Below are 24,361 nucleotides of genomic sequence, written 5' to 3'. Positions count from 1 at the left end.
ACTCAAGACTTCTTCCCAAGATTCTCCCTTGTGACTAAGGAGTAGTCACCCTGCAGCAGCAGGCACCAACCAAGCATCGCGGTTTGTTGCCAGTCTCTCCTCCGGATCAAGACTGCTCCAGCATGACGAGAACCGGCTTCCCTGGCACCTCTGACCTCAACCTACATTATCAGCCCAGCTGTGATCCGTGGGTGCGACGAGACCTCGAGGGACCGGCCATCTTCAGAACTGCACGACGCTTGTCCAGCACGACCACCGAGTGACCCTCGACTGAGTACTTTGGGGTAAGAGAAGCCCCGACCCTGAGCAGCTCCAGCACCGAAGTTCAGCCACCCTGCATCCACGAGATCTGCGTGGGGCCCTTCTGCTCTTTGCTGCTCACCGCGTTGTCCAGGTCGCTTGCCCGTTGGCTAGTGGCCCTCTCACGACGCTCCACGACGACAACCACTGCTGGTCTGGTTGCTCCAGACTAGCCCTTGCTCCCCTCCAAAAGAGGAGCACCCTGGACCCTCCTGGTCCACTCAAGACGCCATTTTAGGTCCACCGCGTGGGCCTTGCATTTGCCAAGACTTGTTGCCCAATCCTGGGTCCAGCGACGTCGACAGCAAGTACCTTCGTGGGACAGCTCGCACCTCCATCCTGGTCGCCGACAACGCCTCCTGGTCCGAGAGACTGCAGAGCCCAGCAGCGCCCACTCACCTGGCTGAGGTGACTTCGTCCGGTGCCATCCTGGTGCCCACTCAAATCACTGGCTAGTGATTCAGAACTTGGTCCCCTCTGCTTACAGGTTTCTTCTTCCCTGATCCAGGCTTGGATCACCACGAACTCCTTCACTGGCCGCCTGCCAGCAACTTCTTTCTTCAGGCTCCTGGATCTTCAACGAGGGTTTCCGACGCAACTTGAACCCTATGCAGCTGCAGCCCCTGGGCTAGGTAAACCAAGTACTCCGGTGCTTCAGCATAGTCCAACACTCTAAGTGTTCGGATCCACTCTTGTTTTCGACCCACCTAGTCGGGTTCGCCCGAGAACAGTAACTTTGTCTTTGCTAGCCTCCATAGACTTTTTCCCGCCTTACGCGTGAGAGTTCCCACTCTGCACACGACGTCCACAAGCCTCCTGCTACTAATCTAAGGGTTTAGTATTGTAGGCCTAGCGTTTCTAAAGTCTATGAGAATAGTTACTTACCTGCTAGTAATTCGCATTCCACTTTTGTAATATATGGTTTTTCGTGCCCCTCGGGCATTTGTGTAAATTGTGCGACTTAAAGTATTTTCGTAAGAGTTTTGTTGTGCGCTTAGCTCCCAGACTCAAAGAGTTCAGGGTAGACTTGTTATAAATAAATATCTGTTTATTTTCATAACAACTTGTGTGGTGTCCTTTCACTTGGTGTTCAAGGGGTAATGTGATGGTAAAACAGCTGGCTTAACACGCCCTCTAGAGTCTTAGCCTTAGACTGCTCGTATCCATGCTACTAGGATAGCTGGTCTATAAGGTTGACTTACAACCAATCATCAATAAGGGTTGTTTGGACTGATACATAGTGACCACTAGAATAGTGAGCACTGCATATCAGGCCAACTTCTCACACTCTAAAGAGAGATAAATGCGGTCTATTTTGTAAATAGGCTGCAATTGCTGCTAGATGCAGGCGTATGGAAGAATAAGCCAAATTGGACCTTTGTAGGTGTAGAAGGTAGCAAATAATATTTTGGATGGAAACATCCAGTGGATCAATGTGATTGTTGTTACAGCATATTGCAAATCTTTTCCACTTAGCAGCATAACATGCTCTGGTAGTGGGTCTTCTAGCTTCTTTAATTATGTTCATACAGTCTGTTGGTAAGTTTAAGTAGCCAAACTAAGACCTCAGGAGCCAGATCGCCATATTCAGTTGGTTTGGTTCTGGGTGCCTTATTTCTCCATGGTTCTGTGTTAACAGGGATGGCGTGAGCCATAATTTCTGATGTGGAAACAGTGAGAGATCTGCTGCCTGATCCTTGTATTGATCTGGTAGGAGTTCCATTCATTTTTCTAGTTGGTCGTAGTGAGCCCTGTCCTAGCGTGAAAGTAAGGCTTGTGTGTTTGCTATGCGCCATATGTTTGTTGCTTGCGCAGCAATCCGTTTCCCTGAAGCATCAATAATTTTAGATTCTTTGTCAGGCGGGGGGGTGTCATCAGAAGTTTGGGAATTGGCTCTTTTGCGTGCATTTGACACTACTAAAGAGTCTAGTGGCAGATGTCCCTTAATGTAGACTGGATCAGCTGGTGCTGGTCTATACATTTTTTCTATTCTGGGATTTAGCACCCTACATCGTACTGGATCTTTAAAAATGTCTGGAGCATGTTTAATGACTCCTTTGATCATGGGTAATATTTGAGTGGACCTTTGTGACTGCTCAAAAGTGTCTAATAAGAAATCCTTCTCAATGGCATCAGAGTGCATTGAAACTCCATGGTAAAGGGCAGCTCTGTTTAATAGATGATTAAGCCCAATACTATCCTCTGGAGGGGAAGGTTTTGTTGGGTAGTACTGAGGATCAGGGATGTCTGGCACATTGTTTGGTGGAAAATTATATGCATCGTCATCCTTGGGATATTCTGGATTGACATTCTCATCTAAAGGGTATGTATGTGGCTCTGGTACGTCATCCCTCCACCTAAATCATACTCCTCGTCAGTGTGGTGTGATGATGCAGGAGATTGAACAGGAGAAGTTATAAGTTCAATGTGAGGAGGGATAGGAGAGGAAGAAGGTGAAGGAGAGGAAGGTTGCATTGGAGAAGTTGCACAATCCTTTTTTTTGGCAGGAACCACAAGTGGGAGTGGTGTGTCTGCTGGTCTTTTCTTATAAGGAATTGCTTCCACATGTCCTGTTTTTGGATTAATATGGACTTTTTTCTGTCTAGGATCTGGTCTAAACAGTTCTTCCTCTTCTATAATAATCTTCGGCGTCGATTTTTTCGGTGCCGATAGGGGTTGCGTAGTGTTCTTTGCCTTAGGCGGAGTGATTGAGTCCTGTGGCAATTTCTTCGGTGCCGAAGGAAGTTTAGGCTTGTTTGTATCAGGCCTTGGAGTCTTTGGTACCGATATTGGAGATTTTGGCGTGGAGACAGGTTTCGTTGGGCCTGTGGCGCCGGAATCTAGCTTCCCTTCCTTATTTTTGGAACCGGAGGGTTTCGGAGTCGAAGCTTTCGGGTCCGGTACGGTTCCTGGCTTCGGCACAGATGTGTCTTTTGGTTCGGGTGCCGAAGGGTTTTTGGGCATCGAAGGGCGTTTTGGCTTCGGTGTCGAAGACTCCTTCGGTGTTGAAGGATGTTTCGGTGCCAATGGAGGAGGTGGAATTGGCACATGTGGTTTGTTTGGCGCCGAGGCACCAGAAGGCGCAGTCTTTTTCTCGGAGCCGAGCCCGAAGGCGGGCGTCAGAGGGTAAATTTCGGTCTCGACTGGGCCAAATGGGCGGAGTGCTGACCACTGCCTTTGGCTTGGGTAGTGTATGTTGTGCAGGGTAGTGGTACTCACGGGCTGCCGAGACGGTATCAAGTCGTCTGAGTCCTCTCCCCCTGATAAAATCTGGAGATCAGGAGAGTCTTCCTCGGCGACGAGTGGAGCCTCGTCCTCGGAGATGTCTTCGAGAGGATGTTCGTCTTCGAAGACGTCTTCTTCGACGATCTCCTCCTCAAAGATGGCCTCCGGTGCTGGCGCTGATCTCCTCATCTCGTGTCGACGGGCCCTCCGATCCCGAATGGTCTTCTTCGATCGGAAGGAGGCACAGGCTCTGCAGGTCGACTCGTTGTGTTCTGGCGAGAGACAGAGGTTGCAAACCTCGTGATGGTCGATATGAGGGAATTTTGCTCGACATACCGGGCATCTCTTGAATGGAGTTCTGTCCATGTAGGCCGTATGGCGCCGATAGGCCCAACAGCCCGCGTCGACGCACCGGAATGTAGCTGGTGATGTCGAAAAGTCTATTCGATGTCGAAAAAAGTTTATCTAAAGTTTCACGCTTCGAAAATGCAGAAAAAGTATTTTCTAGCCGGAGCGGGAAACTTTCATCCAAACCCAGTGGCGGAAAAAAACAATCTGAGGATGGAGTCGATGACCATGCGCAGTATTGTCCAAGGGAGGAGTCACCTATCTCGTGACTACAAAGACTTCTTCCAAGAAGACAACAACCTGCAATCATCCAAGCCCTACACCAGGTGGTGATCTATTGCTAAGTGTACAATCTGCAGCTCATATGCCTCGAACATAGAGGTTTCTATTGATTTGGCCAGTCAATTATTCCTGTCCGCAAAACTGTCTGCCCAACATTTTAAATCACTTTTTAATCTTTACTATTCCCCAGATAAGGTTTCAAAATGGACTGGGGATCAAATAGGGAAATGTTTTCGTTGTGGACACCCAGCGGCAGATGATGTTCATATTTTCTTTGCATGTCCATCTTTAGTTAGTTTATTGACGCAGCTGGAGAAATTTTGAACAGAGATTCTCGGTGTCCCTACGCAATTATCTGCTACTCACATCCTCTTAGGGGTAGAGATGGCATCTGGTGCGGTAGGAATATCAAAGTACCAGGCTTTACTAATATTTTTAGCTACAGCTGTATATAGATTAACTATAGCTTCACATTGGCTTCAACAGGAACCGCCTACATTTGAGGCCTGGAGGGCACGGTTCTTTTCTGTATACAACATGGAGCACAGTTTATATGCCCTCAAAGGCCAACGTAAAAAGAATATTGGTCGGCAAATCTGGGGCACAGTCTCGCAATATTTGGATTGTGAAATGTGAAACCAGGGGCCAACTGGGTCCCTTGATTTTTGTTCATCATGGCTACATTTACATACCTTAATTCATGATTTGTAACATAGGCATTTTTTCTTTTATTTATTGGTTAATGCATATGCTGTGAATATTGTTTGTTTTTTTCTTTGCTTTTCTTTGTCAATTTGAAAGCCCGCAGTGTACAGTGTGTGTATAATATCGATTGGAACCTACTGACTTATGTATTTTCAATAAATTCATATCCGAGTGACAGAACTGAGGTCTGGTTAGCAGGCCTCAGTGCACTCAGTCAAAAAATCAGCAACATCAGTCCCAGAACTTGTGGGTGACCATGCAAAGAGGCATTTACTTACAGTACCACACAGGGAACACTGGTAAATAACATTAGCAACACCTCTGCGGTAGCATAACTGAATCCAAAGTAGATGTTGTGCTCACCTGTAAGTTGCTGCGTAGCTCTGATAGGAAGGTGACTGGTGAGCGGGTTTTCAGGTACGAATCCAAATCCTTTTTGAACTGAGGCTGCATCACTCCAGTAAAGTTTGTGAGGATTCTCGGAGCAATGTTGATCTCACTCAGCATATCCACCTAAGAAAGGTCAAACAAGCGAAGGATTTAGACAATTTTAGTAACTTTAGTAACTTAATAGTTTAGTGTAGTTATGAGGAAAATTCTCTACTTACAACCCCTGCACTAGCAAACCTCTAGCAGTGTTGCTCAAGGCATGTCGACGCAAGAATCCAGAGCAACTCAAGTAATGTCGTTGAGAACAAGTCACTTATATTCAGAAATTCCTTCGCTGATAGGCCGTGTCTCCCGATTGTCCACTTTAAAGTTTTTCCACTCTTTAGACATATTCAGAAAGGAAAATGCTACTTACCAGTATGCATCTGTTCTTGGCATTTAGAGCCGCAGAGATTCATACTACTGCATAGGTCGCCATCTAGTGTTGGGCTCGGATGGTGCACCTTGAGTAGGAAAAAGTATTTCGTAGTCACGAGATAGGTGACTCCTCCCTTGGACGATAGCGCGCATGGTCATCGCCTCTATCAGATTGTTTTTCGCCATGAAGGGAAATAATGGAGTTAGTAAGAAATAGAAGAGATGTCCATGTCCATCTAATTAAAATACTGGAAGAGATACAGGTTCTGGGGAGGCAGCTGGGCATATGAATCTCTGCAGCTCTACATGCCAAGAACAGATGCATACTGGCAAGTAGCATTTTCCGTTCGAGGCATATGAGCTGCTGATTCTACACTTTGCATCGATTGTGCAGAAGTGTCTCCCCTAGCGGGGAACACCTGTTTCTGTTGCAGTAATTTGAAAGAGATAAGGACAGCTTGGCCTACTGCAGCTTGCTGCTTGGCTTGCACATCAACACAATAGTGCTTAGTGAAGGTGTGTGTTGTAGACCATGTTGCTGCCTTGCAGATGTCTTCTAGGGGAATGTTTCCTAAGAAAGCCATGGAGGCTCCTAGTTTGTGTGTGGAGTGTGCTCTAGGAGGAACTGTTAATGTGCGTTTTGCTTTGTGATAGCATCTTTGTATACATTTAACAATCCACCTTGCAACGCCTGATTTAGAAATGGGATTGCCTTTATGTGGGGGAGAGAAAGCTACAAATAGTTGCTTTGTTTTGCGAAAGGACTTGGTCCTATTGATGTAATAGAGAAGAGCTCTTTTGACATCTAGTGTGTCTAAAACTCTCTCTGCTACTGAGTCTGGGTTTTGAAAAAACACTGGTAACTCAACAGATTGGTTTAGATGAAAAGGAGTAATTACTTTAGGAAGGAATTTAGGATTAGTTCTTAGAACCACCTTGTTACGGTGTAATTGTAAGTAAGGTTCTTGCATAGTGAAAGCTTGAATCTCACTAACTCTTCTAAGAGAGGTTATAGCCACGAGGAAAGTTGTTTTCCATGTGAGAAATTGTAGTTCACATTTGTGTAAAGGTTCAACAGGGGGTCCCATGAGCCTGGTAGGAACAATGTTTAGGTTCCTGTGAGAAAGTGGCTCTATATATACTGGACAATGAAGTACAGTGTGTATATAGAGTCCACAAACCCCAAAGGTATAACAGAGGTTAAAGTCAGGACTGACCTTACTCTCAAAAGTGGTAGATTGGTCGAGCAGTAAGTCAGTACCAGAGGGCAGTGCAAAGCATTTGTTATCACACTCAGTCAGCAAAGGATTTCACACACTCAAAGACTGAACTCCAGGCCAATGGTTTTTATATCCAAAGATATGGTTGTTTTAGTTTTAGAACCAACAGGCATAAAAATATACTTTGCTAGATATGAGAACTCTCATGGAATTACTTTGCAAGGAAGCAATAACATTGGTAAACACAATAGGTACAGGAGTTGCTGAAGGCAACTCAAGTCTAGGCACACTTTAGCATTGAACTCAATGGATTGTTACCTTAAAAGTACAGTTGATTACAGTACAGATTACTTTAGTAGTTCCAGGACTAGATCCTAGATTCAGTCCTGGGGTCTAAGCTGAAACCAGATTAGCAAAAACGTTTTAGTTACTGTGGCGAATTTTCATGAATATAAAGCTGTTTTAAAAGTCCACACGTATGAAACTTTTCAATGACAATCTGGCAATGTTATTCAATGGGAGAAAATTCAGGTTGCAGGTAAAGTATGATCGCATTACTTTTGTAATCCAGTACTGGGGTCTGAACTTGAAACAGGTAGGTAATTGCGTTTCAGTATTTCGTACGTTTTTAAAGAATATTTCAAGTTTTCAAAAGTAGATACTTAGAAGAAATTTCATAGAAAAGCAGACAATGGGTTCCTATGGAGAAAATACAGATTACTAGTAAACCCGGTAAGGATTACTTTAGCGGTTCAGTACTGGGCTGCAAGGTACAGTACTGGCTTCTCACATACTTGTAGGTGAGTATTTCGGAATTCAGCTGATTTTATGTGAATATTTGCAGTTTTACACTTAAAAAATACGAGTCAAAATGGGTCAATGTTATCTAGTGGAAGGTAAGTGAGTTACCGGTTTCCAGGTGAGTACTTGGCTGGTGAAGTTAAGGTTCCGGGTATAGACTCAGCAGTCCACCAGGGTCAGGTAAGTACAGTCTGTTCCGCCCCAGCAGCGCAGGGCCGGCCGGGTGCAGAGGTAGGTAGGCCCAATGATATCCAATGGGGGAAAGGAGGCCTTCGGTTGGTGGCTGCTGGCTAGCAGGCCATGCGGCTGTGGGAGCTGGGCTCCTGCTCACTTGCTCAGGGCAAGGAGAGAAGTAGGGTAGGACAAAGGTGGCACAGCCAGCGGCACTTGGGCGGCTGGGTGCAGGGTGCTCTTGAGCCGTCGGGCGCTCAATGTTATCCAATGGGAAAGGTAAAAAAGGAACAAAGGCTGCAGGCTCGGGGACGGAGACTCTCCAGGGGCGACCAGCACTTCGAGAGGTAAGTTGGGATCTTGGAGTACAGGTAGGTACCCCAAAGGGAGGCACAGGGTGCTGTAGGGCCCCGGGTTCAGGGGTGTCTTTGGGTGTCAGAAGGATTAGTTACTTACCTGTAATCCTAGTTCTCTTCCAGGGGTATCCTCATCAAAGTCATAAGCACTGAATATTCTTCTGGTGTGAACATTAGGCATAACAAAGTTGAAATTATAGCGTTTTGGCACAGACTGAACCCCTGTACTAATGTTTAATTGCAGGACTGGCAACCTATACTGATTAACTTTAATAAATATCTCTCAAACATAAATCGGTTTCTATCTCGGAAGTCCCAATGAACAAAAGCAATGCATGTTCTGGCTGTATTGATGCAATAGAGACCATACATTTAATTTACAACACCACCATATTATGCACCCCTGTGTATCTTCTTCTCTGCAGAGAATCTGGATTTCATTAAAGACATGGAGGCTAACATTATCCCTCCCACTCTTTCCCTTGGGTGGTTGATTTTTAAAAAACTGTTTATTTTTCATATCTTACTTTGGCTTCTGTGATATGTTTATTTGAATGTTTAATTTACGCTTATATTGTTTATACTCCTTTCAAGAACTGTTCTTTATTATTTGTATTTCAAGAATTACTTACTCCTTTTTCCTTTTCAGATAATCTCTCATAACTTCATGTTCGTGACTCCTGACCCACAGATCTTATGTTCTTGGACGTTTTATTCATCCTTCATCTTTCTTCAAGTTTGGAATTTTAATGGAAGCTTATTGGACCTTTCATTGAAGATTTCCTTTCTTTTCTTTACACCAAATTTAAAAGAGGCTGATTGCCTAGTGCTCAGGCCTTTTGTTTGGTTTATAACGTTCTAATATGGAACTATTGCTTTGTGATGTATGCGGCTGCTTGGGTCTGCATTAAAAGTTGTATGCATAATGTTAGCCTCCGTGTCTTTAATGAAATGGATTAGTTACTTACCTGTAATCCTAGTCCTCTTCCAGGGGTATCCTCATCAAAGTCATAAGCACTGAATATTCCCGCCCATGTGCGGGACCCCGGAAACAATATAAAAAATATATATGTAAAAAACACATATATCTCGCTCCACATATATGTATGCACATATATTATTTTTCTCACACCAATGCAGCTCCATAACTGAGGCTAAAAACAATGTAAACACATATACATGCACTGCAATTAGCAAGAAAAGCAAAAGAAAAAACACATCAGGTCAAATAACCTTTGAACTTTGTGTTTTAATGAGTAAACCACTCATAAATTCTGAAAAAATTGCTTGTAAATAGACATTGTTAGCCCTCAGGCTGCATTGCAAAACAATAGCATAGAAAATGAAACCATTTTCAACAAAAAAAAAATGGCACCGTGCCTTTAAGGCAGCCATGACCCCGGGCTTCCCATCATGCCTCAGGGGTGACAGGTCAGTTGTTCTTTGCATAACCCTGAAGACAGGGCTCAACCACAAGAGTGACATAGTACCAAGATCTCATTTACCTGGGGAGGCGGGTGGGTTGCTTATGACTTTGATGAGGATACCCCTGGAAGAGAACTAGGATTACAGGTAAGTAACTAATCCTTCTCTTCCAGGGGATCCTCATCAATAGTCATAAGCACTGAATAGAATAGCAAGCCCATCAACCACCTGCAGGTAAATGAGAAGTACATGACCCAACAAAAACCATCACAGCCAATAACTCAGCTGTTAAACAGATTCCTCAGTGAGGCTTGGCCCACCTGGGTATCTGCTCTAGTGTCAGAATCAAGACAGTAATGTCTGGTAAATGTATGGACAGACCTCCAGGTCGCCGCTTTACAAATCTCAGACATGGGCACATCATGTAGATAAGCCGTAGTGGCCGCTCTACCTCTGGTTGAATGTACTTTAGGAGTAAACCCCAGAGGTTTCTGCGCCAATTGGTAAGCAAGCTTGATACACGAAACGATCCACCTGGAAATGGAACGTTTCGATGCTGCATGGCCAGTTCTGATCGATCCGTAGTTAATAAACAATTGATCAGAATGTCGAATAGACTTGGACCTGTCCAGATAGAATTTCAAAACCCTTTTCAGGTCCAACGAGTGTAAAGCCCTCTCAGCTGGAGTAGAGGGATTAGGAAAGAAAGTGGGTAAAGAGATAGACTGATTGACATGAAACTCTGACACCACTTTCGGCAGGAAAGAAGGGTGCGTTCTGAGCACCACTCTGTTCAAATGAAAAACTGTATACGGTTCTTTAGTACATAGGGCCTGAATTTCGCTCACCCTACGGGCTGACGTAATTGCTACCAAAAAAGCCGCTTTCCAGGAAATATGCTGTAAAGTAGCTTTATGAATGGGCTCAAAAGGAGGGCCCATCAACTTTGATAGTACTAGGTTCAGCTCCCAGGGAGGAGAAGGAGGCCGTACAGGAGGATACACCTTTTTCAGACCTTGCAGGAAATCTTTTACTGCTGGCAACTGGAAAAAAGAGGTTTGCGAGGGTGATCGCCTATAAGCAGTTATAGCGGCTAGATGCACCTTAATGGAGTTAAACTTCAAACCTGCTTTGGCCAGATACAACAAGTATGGGAGAACTGCTTCTTCCTGACTCTTCACCGGATTGTGACCATTCTGCACACACCACATATAGAACCTCTTCCACTTGCATGCGTAAGAATGTCTCGTGGAAGGACGTCGTGCTTCTCTCAGAATGGACATGCAGTCTTGTGGCAGTCCTAGATGGCCGGACTGAATGACCTCAGGAGCCATGCTGCCAAGTTCAGTGATGGAAGGTTGGGATGGTGAATCCTCCCGTTCATCTTCGATAATAGGTCCGGCCTGCAAGGAAGCCTCTTGTGAGGAGACACTGACAGGTGAAGTAGGTCCGTGTACCACCATTGCCTCGGCCAGTCGGGGGCAATCAGGATCATCGTTGTGCACGAGTGGTTCAGCTTGCTCACCACCTTCGGGATCAGCGGAAGTGGTGGAAAGGCGTACACAAATTCCTCTGACCAGTCGATCAAAAGAGCATTCCCTCTCGTTCCTGGTCGGTAAAACCTTGAGGCGAAGCTTGGGCATTTGCTGTTTACGTCGTCCGCGAAGAGATCTATGGAAGGACGACCCCAAGACTGGAAAACGTCGTCTAGCACTTCGTCGTTGAGAACCCAGTCTTCTCTGTCCTCGAAGTGCCGACTTAGTGCGTCCGCCCTCACATTCTGCTCTCCTGGGAGGTGGACTGCTTGAACAGACAACTTGCGAGCCAGAAGTCAATGCCAGATGCTCTGAGCTTCTAGTGACAGTGTCCTTGAGCGTGTCCCTCCCTGTTTGTTTAAATAGTACATAGTGGTGGTGTTGTCTGTTTGTACTAGAACCACCTTTTCCTGAAGCGAGGGAAGGAACGCTTTGAGAGCCAGGTGGACTGCTCTCAACTCCAGCAAGTTGATGTGGTAGGTGCTTTCCTTGGGAGACCACAGACCCTGCACCTGAAGAGGGCCCATGTGCGCCCCCCAGCCTTGTAATGACGCATCTGTGATGATCGTCTGTGTAGGAGGAGGCTGATGGAAGAGAATTCCCACTTGCATGTTCTGCTTCTTCATCCACCACTGAATGGAGGACCGTGCCACCTCCGACAAAGTGATCTGATCGTCCCAGCGATCTGATTGCTGATCCCATTTGTCCTCCAGATCCTGCTGAAGAGGACGCATCCGAAGCCTGGCGTTCGGTACCAAGAATATGCAGGAAGCCATCGATCCTAAGAGAGAGGCTATCTTTCGCACTTTCTGAGACCTGTTGCGAAGAACTTGCTGGCACTTGAGTGCTATTGAAGACTGTCTCTCCTCCGAAGGAAACACTTTTCCTACCTCGGAGTCTAGCAGAGCTCCTAGGAAGTGAATCTTCTGAGTGGGATGGGAGACCGACTTCTTGTAGTTGACATGCAGGCCTAGATGTTGACAAAGTACTATGCATGTCCGAAATTGATTCCTCACACTGTCTGGAGTTGGACCTTTCAACAGCCAATCGTCTAAGTATGGGTATACGAAGACTCCCCTGCGGCGTAGAGCTGCCGCTACCACTGCGACACACTTTGTGAACACTCTGGGGGCCGACTTCAACCCAAACGGGAGGACTTTGAACTGGTAGTGAGAGGTCCCCACCCGAAAACGAAGGAATCTTCTGTGGTCTGGACGTATCGGGACATGAAAATATGCGTCTTGAAGGTCCACCGAACACATCCAATCCCCCTTCCTGAGATGTGGATATATCTGGTGAAGCGCCAACATGCGAAATTTTTCTTTTCGTACATGTAGATTGAGCGTTCTCAAGTCCAGAATGGGCCTGTATTCCTCTTTCTGGCCCTTTTTTCTGACCAGAAAATACCTCGAGTATACTCCTTTCCCCCTTTGCACCACCGGCACTCTCTCGATGGCTGATTTCTCGAGGAGTGTCGCTACTTCTTTCTTTAACTTTTGTAGCTGGTGACTTGATGTTGACATCGGAGGAACGGGTGGAGGTAGACGATGGAAACGAAGACAGTACCCATTCTGCAGCGTAGACAACACCCATTGATCTTTTGTAATGTTCTGCCACTCTGTCCTGTGATGCGCAATGCTTCCCCCCACTTGAGTGGACAACGGCGCTGGGGGAAGTGAAGGCTCATTGCTTCTGCTGAGATTTATTGAAGTTGTTGCCTTGTCGCTGATTGCCATTGCCTTTAGAATTGCGCTTGCCTTTGTATTGCGACTTTTGTTGACCTTGCTGGTTCTGGCCCTTCTGCCATTGAGGGGTTTGAACCCTCTGCTTCGAAGAGCCCTTGTTGTCCGAACGGAATTTCTTACGGAATTCCTTCTTCTTTTCAAGCCCCACGGCTTTGAGGGTGTCTAACTCCGTCTTCATCCTCTGCATCTCCTCATCAGCACTCGCTCCAAAGAGAGACTTGCCTGAAAAAGGAAGATTTAGAATCCTGGCTTGAGCCTCGGGTTTCAATGCTGTTAGTCGCAACCATGAGGATCTCCTCGCTGTGATTCCATGCGCATAACCATGCGCAGCCAGCGTTGCGCCATCTGCCGCCGCTCCTATCATCTGATTGGAGACTTGACCGCCCTCCAACAGAATCTCCTCAAAATCCTTCCTATCTTTCGGAGGAAGTTTCTCAGAAAATCTCTGAAGTGAGTCCCACAGAGATCTATCATACCTGCCAAGCAGCGCCTCAGCATTAGAGACCTTAAGGAAAGAAGCCGAGGTGTTACAAACTCTTCTCCCCCATGAGTCTTGCTGCTTGCTGTCCTTATCCGGCGGTACTGTGGATGACGAAGCTACCGCATTGGATTTTCTAGCCGCCGAAATGATTACTGAATCAGGCGGGGGATCAGATTTTAGGAACAAAGGATCCTCCTCAGGAGGACGATACTTCTTGAGAATTCTAGCTGGGACGGACTTCACCGTTGCCGGAGTCAGGAAGACTTCATTCACTGGGTCCATTATACCCGGAACCAACGGCAACAAAGGTTTGGGTGTCGTTCTGTGCTGTAGGGTTTCAAATATGACTGTCGTCTTGATCTGCGGAGCAGTCATAGGCACTCCTAGCTTCAGGGCTCCCCTGCCCAAGATGTCCTGGAACGAGAAGATATCCTCAGTTGGAGATACCCTCGAGCGTGGACTGTTCGTCAAGGTCGGAGAGTAATCCCTGTGAGAACGGTTCCTCGAAGAACCTGAAGAGCTACGGGTCCTCCTGGACCTAGATCTTCTACTTGAACGTGTTCTAGATGGAGATCTATCTCTGTGACGAGATTTTTTCGCACTTGAATGTCTAGAACGAGACTGCTCTTTACGGGGAAGAGCCTGGTCTCGATATGCCTTTAGCCGATCAGCCATCGCCTTGTCCTCGGCCCAGTGGTGAAGGGGTCTATTCCACCTTGGAGAAAGATGAATAGAAGGAGGTTTGTGAGTGGGATCCTTCACAGGTGAACGTGGCCGTGGAGGTTGATCCACTTGATCCTGTTGCGATCCTGCAGGGGACTTGGATCTCTCCCTAAGTGAACCGCTGTTTCGTCCATCTGAAGACCCGCCACTGTGAGATGATGAGGAAGACGAGGATCGGCTCCTTTGAGATCTAGAGGAAGATCCCGACCGAGATCTCCTTTCTGCGATCCTCCTTTTCTTGGCAGGGGGTTCATGCACCGGAGATTGTCCCACCTCCGCAGCCGATGCCGATCCTGGAGAACCGAATTGAGACCGAGACTGGTCCAATGGTTCACCTTCCGTCTCCTGCAGCACCTGCCTCAAAGGCGACCTCTCCTGTGATCTTGTAGGAGTGAGGCTCACTGGCTGGGAAACGCTCTGTTCTCTGGCTCTCCGCTGATCCATAGACAGTGGCTGCATCGACGCCGAGCGCTGAGCTGATATACGCTCTCTCGACGTCGACCGTGGCTTCGTCGACACCGATCCCTTCGGCATAGAGCATCTCGCCGTTGAAGGACGTCCACTCGACGACGACTGAGGCTGCTTCGACGCCGATCGCCTGTGCTCTGTCGGCGATGGGGTGTGCCTCGAGGCCGAATGCCGCTTGCTTGAATGCGACGGAGGCTGCCTCGACGTCGAACGCCATTGATCGGGCGTCGACGTGGGCTGCTTCGACGTCGATCGACTATGTGTCGACGAAGGCTCCCTCGACGCCGAACGACCATGACTAGTCGTCGACGGAGGATGACTCGACGTCGAACGCCGTTGACCTGGCGTCGACGGAGAATGCCTTGACGTCGCAGCATGACGATGCTGCTTCGACGTCATGTGGATCGCCGTCAAACTCTTCCGCTTCGACGGCGACCTATCCCTCGACGCGGTCTGTCGCGGAGGTACCTTGGATGTTGACGCTGAAGACATCTTCTTCGTCACCGTCGACGCCGACTGCGAACCGGTCGGGGCTTCTTTCGATGTCGACCGCGTCTTCCGACTTTTCTGCTTCTTGGGAGATCTTCCTCTCTCAGAAAGCCCATAAACACGAATCCTCTCACGTTCTTTAAGAGTTCTGGATGATAAAACCTGGCAGTGTTCACAGGTTTTCGAAGAATGAGAAGCTGGTAGGCACAGGATACACACTGAATGAGTGTCAGTCTTGGCCATCTTCCTTCCACATGAAGGGCACTTGTCAAAGAGAGAAGGCATCTTTGACAGAAAAATCACCTTTTTTGAGCCCAAAAAAGGTAGCAGTAACACCCTAAGTCCAAAAGACGTCGAGTGAAAGCAAAAAATTGTAGTTAACAAGAATATTTTTTGACAAAAAGCCAAAAAGAAAAGGGAGCTGTTTCACAAGGGTCCTGACTGAAGGAGCCGGAAAGAACAACTGACCTAACTGTCACCCCTGAGGCATGATGGGAAGCCCGGGGTCATGGCTGCCTTAAAGGCACGGTGCCAGTTTTTTTTGTTGAAAATGGTTTCATTTTCTATGCTATTGTTTTGCAATGCAGCCTGAGGGCTAACAATGTCTATTTACAAGCATTTTTTCAGAATTTATGAGTGGTTTACTCATTAAAACACAAAGTTCAAAGGTTATTTGACCTGATGTGTTTTTTCTTTTGCTTTTCTTGCTAATTGCAGTGCATGTATATGTGTTTACATTGTTTTTAGCCTCAGTTATGGAGCTGCATTGGTGTGAGAAAAATAATATATGTGCATACATATATGTGGAGCGAGATATATGTGTTTTTTACATATATATTTTTTATATTGTTTCCGGGGTCCCACACATGGGCGGGAATATTCAGTGCTTATGACTATTGATGAGGATCCCCTGGAAGAGAAAAGCTTACCCTCGGCTGGTCGCGGTTGGGATGGCCCCTGGTTTCGAGTCTGCAGGCATTGGCTGGTTCGTCGAGGAGGGTCTTTGGGCACTGGACTTCGGGTCCCAGTCGCCGGGTGTGAGATGTTGGCCTGATGTGCAGTGCTCACTATTCTAGTGATCACTATATATCAGTCCAAACAACCCTTATTGATGATTGGTTGTAAGTCAACCTTATAGACCAGCTATCCTAGTAGCATGGATACGAGCAGTCTAAGGCTAAGACTCTAGAGGGCGTGTTAAGCCAGCTGTTTTACCATCACATTACCCCTTGAACACCCAGTGAAAGGACACCACACAAGTGTTATGAAAATAAACAATGTATTTATTAGAATCACAACAACCCTGTACTCTTTATGAGGACAGGGTGCTAGGCACACAACAAAAACTCTTACGAAAATACTTAAGTTAGCACGTTATACACAAATGCCCGAGGGGCACGAAAAACCATATATTCTAAAAGTGGAATGCGAAATTACTAGCAGGTAAGTACAGTACTAATAGGCTTTGGAATCGCTAGGACTAGACTAGGGAATCGGTAGATTACTTCTAGGAGACCTAGGGGACTCGGGTGCAGAGTGTGCACTCTCACGCGGGATGCGGGACAAAGTCTATGGGAGCTAGTAAAGGCAAAGTTAGTGTTCACGGGCGAACCCGACCTGGTGGGAAGAAAACGACAGTGGATCCTGACCCTAGGATAGTGAGGCTATGCTGGGACACCGAAGTGCCGAAGTTACCTAGCCCAGGGGCTGCAGCTGCATAGGTCTGAAAAGACGTCGGGGATCTCGTTGCCGGACCAGGAGCCTGGAAGAAGGAAGTTGCTGGCAGGCGACCAGTGAAGGAAAGTTCGTTGGATCCAAGCCTGGATCGAGGAAGAAGAAACCTGAAAGCAGAGGGGACCAAGTTCTTGAATCACTAGCCAGTGATTAAGTGGGCACCAGGATGGCACCGGGCGAAGTCACCTCGACTAGGTGAGTGGGCGACGCTGGCTCTGCAGATCTCACGGACCAGGAGGCGTTGTCGGCGACCAGGATGGAGAGGCGAGCTGTCCCACGATGGATGAAGCTGTCGGCGTCGAAGTTACCCAGGATTGGGCAACAAGCCCTGGCTAATTCAAGCCCACGCGGTGGACTCAAAATGGTGTCTTGAGTGGACCAGGAGGGTCCGGGGTGCTCCTCTTTTGGAAGGGAGCAAGGGCCAGCCTGGAGCAACCAGACTAGCAGCAGAAATGTCGTCGGGCGTCGTTCAGAAGGCCACAAGCCAGCGGGCTAGTAGCCAAACAACGCGGTGAGCAGCAAAAAGCAGAAGGGCCCCACGCAGATCGTGGAGATGCTGGGAGGCTGCACTTCGGTGCGGGAGCTGCTCAGGGTCGGGGCTTCTCGGACCCCAAAGCACTCACCAGAAATTACTCGGCGGGCTTGCTGGAAAGAAGTCGTGCAGTCTTGAAGATGGCCGGTCCCTCGAGGTCTCGTCACACCCACGAATCTCAGCGTGACTGATGATGCAGGTAGAGGTCAGAGGTGCCAGGGAAGCCGGTTCTCGTCGAGCTGGGCAGTCTTGATCCGGAGGAGAGACTTGCAGCAGACCGCAGTGTTCTTAAGATGGTGCCTGCGGATGCAGGGTGACTACTCCTTAGTCACAAGGGAGAAATCTTAGGAAGAAGTCTTGAGTTCCTTTCGTGGAAAGTAGTTTCAGGATTCAAAGATGATCTGATTTGGAAGGGGGCCAGTTCCTACCTTTATCCTGTAAAAAGGGGCTGGCACGCGACTAAGTCCTGCCCTATGGGTGGGACTAGGAGGGGGGTGGTTACACCCACTTCCTTGGCGGGCTTTTCCCCAGCACAGGGTCTGGAGTGACCCTGGAACTGGTTCCAGCCAGCCTATGCACAGTGAGCACCGGGGTGCCACGTGCAGTCACCTTCCTCTAAAGCCCTGCCTACCTTACAATACACAAAACCCTGTCTGGGACGGTGCTGGCACCGCCCCTGGCAGGAAACCCTTTGTCCTTATCTCCTGCTCTGGGAGGACTCCCAGCAGCAGGAGGGCAGACTTGTGTCTCGGTGGCAGCATCCATTTTGTGGAGCTGAGGCTCTGTTTGACTTTAACCGGGGTTAGGGGTTACATACATGTCGTGTCCCTCTAGAAGGGTGGAATGCTAACCCCGTCGCCAGAATTGGCGAGGGGTTAGTATTCCAATTCGTATGACACCTTACTCGACATGTTTTGATAAAGCGATACCAGAGTTGGCATATAACCGCGAGGATTATAATGCACTTAAGAGTATATGGTATGCGATATCATGGAAACGGCTAAGGGATGGATCCCGAAAGCCGCAGACAGGCTCAGCTCATGCCAGAGCACCATCTCACACGATTCCAAGCACTCTGCCTTCAGGATTGTTAAGGCCTGCCATAGGAGTGACTGATAGGAGATCTGTGTGTCCATTTTAGGGTTAGATATAGGTATACTATATCTAAAGCAAAGGGTGATTACACCACCTTGCCCCAGCTGTCGTGCAGCCAGTTGTGTCAGTTTAGTTAGTCAGCCCAGGGGTGGCATAATACATGCTTCAGCCCCTGGGAGACTTCTGGGTACACCTCAGCCCTGGGTACAGGGACTTGGAGAGGGCCCAGTGCCAATTCAGTACCTGAGTACAATTTGGATAGAGAGAACAGCTAGGCTGTGGGTCTGATTAGCAGGCCCACAGCCAGGGAAAGTCGTAAACCAGTGCAGCAAAAAGCAAAAATCTGGGTGATCATAGGATTGCAGACCCTACTCTCCTACACCGGGGGACGTCCTTGTGGTCTTGGTTCGGTTGGGCCCGGCCTCAGCAGGTGCAGAGTGGCTGGTCCTGGGCTTCCTGGTTGGCACCAGGTGGGTTGTTGCAGCAGAGCCTCTGCTGATGGGAGTCCCAGTCTTTAAGAGGGTCAAAGCAGGCAGGTCCTCTGGGTGTCCCAAGGTTGCTGTCCGCAGGAGTCACCGGGATTAGGCAGGAGCAGGTTCCAGGATCGACAGGCCGGTAGGGCTGGAGCCAAGTCAGTTGTTGTCGTCCTGTTAGCAGCTGCACGGCGGGTCTTCTTGATCTTTTTGTATCGGGATCTCAGGAAAGAAGGTTCAGGGAGCCTCTAAATACTGAATTTAGGGGCGTTACAGGTAGGGCAAGGACAGGGACCAATGGGTCCCTGTCCTGGGGTGAGTACACCCCCTGGCCTGCTCCTCTCCTGTGGGAGGGGGGCAGGAGCCTTGCTGGGATTGGGCAGGGCTCCGCATCTACAAGATGGCCAGAGCCCGGGGTCGTGCTTCACCTCGTCTCCCCCACCTGAGGGGTGGAGTTGGCACAGGCTGGCACCCCCCCTTCCTGACGTCGTTTTTCCCGCCAGTCTTCCCGGGGGCTTAGAACTGGTGGGGGCCAGTTGCTGGGTACAGCAAGTGGTCTGGAGAAGCTCACAGAGGCAGCATGCCTTTGAAGCTTCCCCCTGCCCATCCTGGGGGAGGAGACCTAGCATCTCGCCCAGAATGTGCATTGTTGCAGGCCCAGGAGAGCGGGGCTCTCCACTCAGGGGTCCAGCAACATGTCTGCTGTGTGGCAGCCTCTGCAGCCACTCAGCCCAGACGTGGATTGTAGGTTAGGTTTTCAGAGGGTATCTTTAAGATGCCCTCTGGTGCATTGTACATTAAATCTCACACCGGCATCAGTGCGGGTTTAATGTGCTGAGAAGTTAGGTACCAAACTTGTCAGTCTTCAGTGTAGCCATTATGGTGCTGTGGAGTTCGTAATGACAACCTCCCAGCACCATATACTATTAATGGCATCACTGCACTTACAGTGCCCAGGAATGGCCCTGGGTACTGTAGGGGCACAGGGCTCCTGCAGCTGTACCCACACCTCTGGCACAAGGCACCCAGCTAGAGGGGTGACTGAAGTATGCTAGGGCAGTGGGTTCTGTGGGCATGGCACATAGGGATGTGTGCCATGTCGACTCTTGGTTTAGTTCTGTACTTAGGCACTCGGCCTGCAAAGGCAGTGTGTGGGTGCTAGGGTACAGGGCCCCAGGGGGTGGCACAATAAGTGCTGCAGCCCTCAGGGGTCTTCCCTGGTCACCATGCCCTGGGTACCTAGGGTACCATTTACTAGGAGCTGACAGGTGGCCTGAGATGCCAGTTGGGTTTTTAGTTTCAGCACAGTTTTAGGGAAGGGACACAAGCCCTGGGTCCCTGGTTGGCAGGAACCCAGGGCACACTCAGTCAAAGCACATCAGCAGTTCAGAAAAAAGTGGGGGTGTAGGAAGGTGGATACCGGACTATGGTTACCCCAGATTTTTTGCCTTGTGTTTAGCTGGTTTTCGACTTAGTTGGCCTGGGAACCTGCTAATCAGGGCCCCAGGCTAGCTGCTCTCTTTACATGGACTCCATGTACTATAGGTACATAACCAATTTGGTACTGGACACCTTGTCAGCCCCTGTACCATGCACTATAGGTGCCCAGGGCATAGGTGCATCCAAGGCCTACCAGGGGATGCAGCATATCTTTTGCCACCCCTGGCTGGTACTTAAAGCGACACAACGGGCTGTTCACACAGCTGGGGCAAGGTGGTGTACTCACCCCTTGCTTAGATATAGTATACCTATGTCTAAACCTGTATCTTGACACATATACACCTACAAGTCACTCCTATGGCAGGCCTTTACAATCCTGGAGGCAGAGTGCTTGGTTTTATGTGAGATGGTGCTCTAGCATGAGCTGAGCCTGTCTGCAGCTTTCGGAACCATGTCCTTATAGCTGTTCTAGGATATTGCCATACCATATACTCTTAAGTGCATTATAATCCTCGCGGTTATTGCTAACTTTGGTTTGGCTTTATCAAAACATTTCGTGTTTGGTGTCATACACTTTGGAATACTACCCCCTCGCCAGTTCTGGCAACGGGAGTAGCACCCATCCTTCTAGAGGGAGAAGACATGTTACTTTACTGAAAACGCGGTTAATCCTAACCAGAGCCCCAGCATCCCAAAATGGATGCTGCTGTCACAGACACATGTCTGGCCTCCTGCTGCTGACCGAAACTTGGCAGAGGACGCCTGGACAAAGGGTTTCCTGTCACAGGGAGGTGTCACACCACCCCAGACAGGAGATAGTGGATTGTAGCAGGGAGGGTTGAAAGAAACTAGACACTGCCTGGGGCGCACAAGGTGTCCCCGGGCAAATTCCAGTCAAACCGGTTCTGGGGCCATCCTGCCCCAGTCCTGGCGGCAAACTGGACAAAGGGAAAGGGGTGTAACCACCCCCTTCCCAGGTCCCACCCATAGGAGGGACCTAGCAGGTAATCCAGCCCCCAGAATTGGAATATAGGTGGGAGCAGTGCCAATGCACCTCAGATTATCCTGACTGAAACTTATGAAACTAAACTCTGGACCCTTCGACATCCTACTCGACGTAGAAGACTGAAGAATCTCCCTTGTGGTCAAGGAGTGACCACCCTGTGCAAACAGGCACCATCCAGCACCTAGACGTTTGCTTTGTTGCAGTTCCTGCCGGAACACGAGCGACAGAGATCGACAAGACCCAGCGTGCCTGCCTTCTAACAGCCCGATCCACAGTCTATGCAGAGCTGAGACCCGTGGAGGCGACCTGAAGCGTGGGAGCGGCCATCTTGGAGGAACTACGAAGCGCTGACTGTGCAACATCCGAGGTTCCCTCGAAGCTGTGCATTGGAGTTTGAGAAGCTCCAGCCCCGAGCAGCTTTTGCACCGAAGCTCACCCCTCCACACTCGACGAGTGCTGCGTGGGGCCCTTTTGCATTTTCCTGCTCGACGCGTTGGTATGGTCGCTTGCCCGTTGGCTAGTGGCCCCAGAACCGATGAACCTTTGAATTTGCTCTGCTAGTCTGGTTGCTCCAGACTGGCCCTCGCTCCCCTGAAAAGGAGCAACCGATCTGACCTTCCTGGTCCGGTCCAGAAGCGATCTTCGAATCCTGCGTGGGTTGCCTTTGCCAAGGCTTGTTGACTCTGATCCGGAAGCCGACACCGCCGACAGCGAGAGCCTTCGTGGGACAGCTCGTGATCCACTCCAGGACATCCTCGGTGCCCCAGAGTCCACGTGGCAGCGGAGACAAGCTTCACGACATCGACCTGATTGCACCAGACATTGCCTGGTTCCTTCCTGGTCACTGGCTAGTGACCCAGACTCTGTCCCCTCTGCTTTCAGGTACTCTACAACTTCGATCCTCCCTTGGATCGCACCGGACACTTCTCTTCTGGACGCCTGCAGCATCTTCATCTCCAGGCACCCTAGATCTTCGTGACGAAACCCGACACATCTTTGCACCTGTGCACCCGCTTCCTGTGGGTGAGATAACTTTTGAACACCGGTGCTCCTGTAGTGGTTAACACCTCTAGTGTCTAAGTCTAAAGTTTTGTCCTTCTAGTCCAGTCGGAAGACTCTTAAAACTGTAACTCGATAACTTTTACGCACCATTGACTTTGCATTGGTGCATGCGTGTGCTTTCTGCACTGCACCCGAATCCCGCGGGCTACTCCCGTTTTAACTGCTGTTAGTCCAGTGTAGTCCCAGCGATTCCCAAGGCCCTAGGCCTTACCCCTGATCGATTAGTGATTGTTATACCACTTTTTTGATATATGGTTTGAGTGGCCACCGGCCTCATCCATAGTTGTGCAGCTTGTATATGTTATACTGTGCTTTTATTTAAACGCTTGTGCTTCATTGCTCATAAAGAGTAGTGGGGATTATTCTGAGAATAAATACATATATTTTTATAATATATAACTTGTGTGGTGTACTTTCATTTGATATTACAGGATTGCATATGGTAAAACAGCTGGCTTCACATGTCCTCTTGAGTTAAGCCTTTAGGCTGCTTAGTCCATGCTACCTCTAGGATAGCTTGTCTAGAAGGTTGACTTACAACCACCACCATAAGGGATTGTTTGGACTGATATAAGGTGCCCACAGAACTGTGGACATCATACATCAGGGCAACTTCTCACAGGGGGCATACCAAGGCAAGAAAGATGGCACTTTCTCATAGTTCCACGCTGGAGAGGGTGGTAACCTACGAGGAATAATTCTTTTTAATCCTCCATAAAAGCTTTTATTGCTGGTACTCTAAACAACGACATAGGTTGTCTGTTTTGTAGATATGAGGCAATGGCTGCAAGATGTAAACGTATAGATGAATAAGCCAGATTAAATCTTTGTAAATGGAGAAGGTAATAGGTAATATTTTGGATCGAAGCATCTAAAGGATCAATTTGAGTATTATTGCAGTAAATGGCAAATCTATTCCATTTAGCAGCATAGCAAGCTCTAGTAGTAGGTCTTCTGGTTTCTTTAATGATATTCATACAGTCTGGTGGCAGGTTAAGGTAACCAAACTCTAAGACTTCAGGAGCCAGATCGCCAGATTCAGTTGACCTGGATCTGGATGCCTGATGTCTCCATGGTTCTGCGTTAGCATGGATGGTGTCAGACAGTTTTTGGTGTGGAACTAGAGAGTTCAAGCAGTGTGGTGAACCACGGTTGGCGTGCCCATGTGGGAGCTACCAGGATCAGTTTGAGAGACTGTTGTCTGAGCTTGCGTACCACTAGTGGCATTAGTGGGGTTGGCGGAAAAGCGTACGCAAATCTGCCTGACCAGTTCATCCATATCGCATTGCCCTTGGACAACGGGTGTGGAAACGTGGCGACGAAGGTTGGGCATTTTGCGTTTTTGTGCTTGGCAAACAGGTCTATGTCTGGATGACCCCACTTGTGAAAGAATGGTTGAAGAACTTGCAGATGTAGTTCCCATTCGTGAATCTGTTGTGTCTGTCGACTTAACAGATCGACTATCTGATTGTGAACTCCTGGAAGGTGTTCTGCATGCAGATATATCTTTTGTGGAATGGGCCATCTCCAAATGTTTTGTGGGAGCTGGGACAGTTGCAGGGAATGTGTGCCTCCTTGTTTCTGTATGTAGTACATGGCTGTCATGTTGTCCGTCCGGATTAAGACAGCTTTGTTCCACATGTGCACTTGGAAGGACTTTAGTGCCAGGAAACTCGCTAGCAACTCTACGCGATTGATGTGGAGCACCTTTTGTTGAGCGGTCCATCTTCCCTGAGTTGTGTGGTGGAGCAGATGTGCTCCCCATCCTGTGAGGGATGCGTCTGTTGTCAGTACTGTAGGAGAGTAGGGTCTGCTTCCTATGGTCACCCCCACTTTTTGCTTTGCTTTACTGATTTTCGACTTCGATGTGGCTGTGGGCCTGCTAATCAGACCCACAGCACAGATGCACTCTCTCTAAATTCACACCATGTACTCTAG

The 24,361-nt window shown here is 48.5% G+C and overlaps 1 protein-coding gene across 7 annotated transcripts in view; it reads right to left on the bottom strand.

Moving 5' to 3' along the window:
• The window catches only part of CNOT1 (CCR4-NOT transcription complex subunit 1), a 1,826,813-nt gene that overhangs the window by 170,596 nt on the left and 1,631,856 nt on the right, over positions 1-24,361 (bottom strand). For all 7 annotated transcript variants that reach the window (XM_078668607.1, XM_078668606.1, XM_078668608.1 and 4 more), the window contains one exon: positions 5,224-5,373. In XM_078668607.1, the coding sequence (XP_078524733.1) occupies positions 5,224-5,373 (150 nt within the window). The remainder of the gene's footprint in view (positions 1-5,223; positions 5,374-24,361) is intronic.

Source organism: Lissotriton helveticus, chromosome 12, assembly GCF_964261635.1.
Source record: "Lissotriton helveticus chromosome 12, aLisHel1.1, whole genome shotgun sequence".
Taxonomy (NCBI): Eukaryota; Metazoa; Chordata; class Amphibia; order Caudata; family Salamandridae; genus Lissotriton; species Lissotriton helveticus.
The sequence above is the reverse complement of the archived record's forward strand: the minus strand, read 5'-3'. Positions and strand labels throughout refer to the sequence as shown.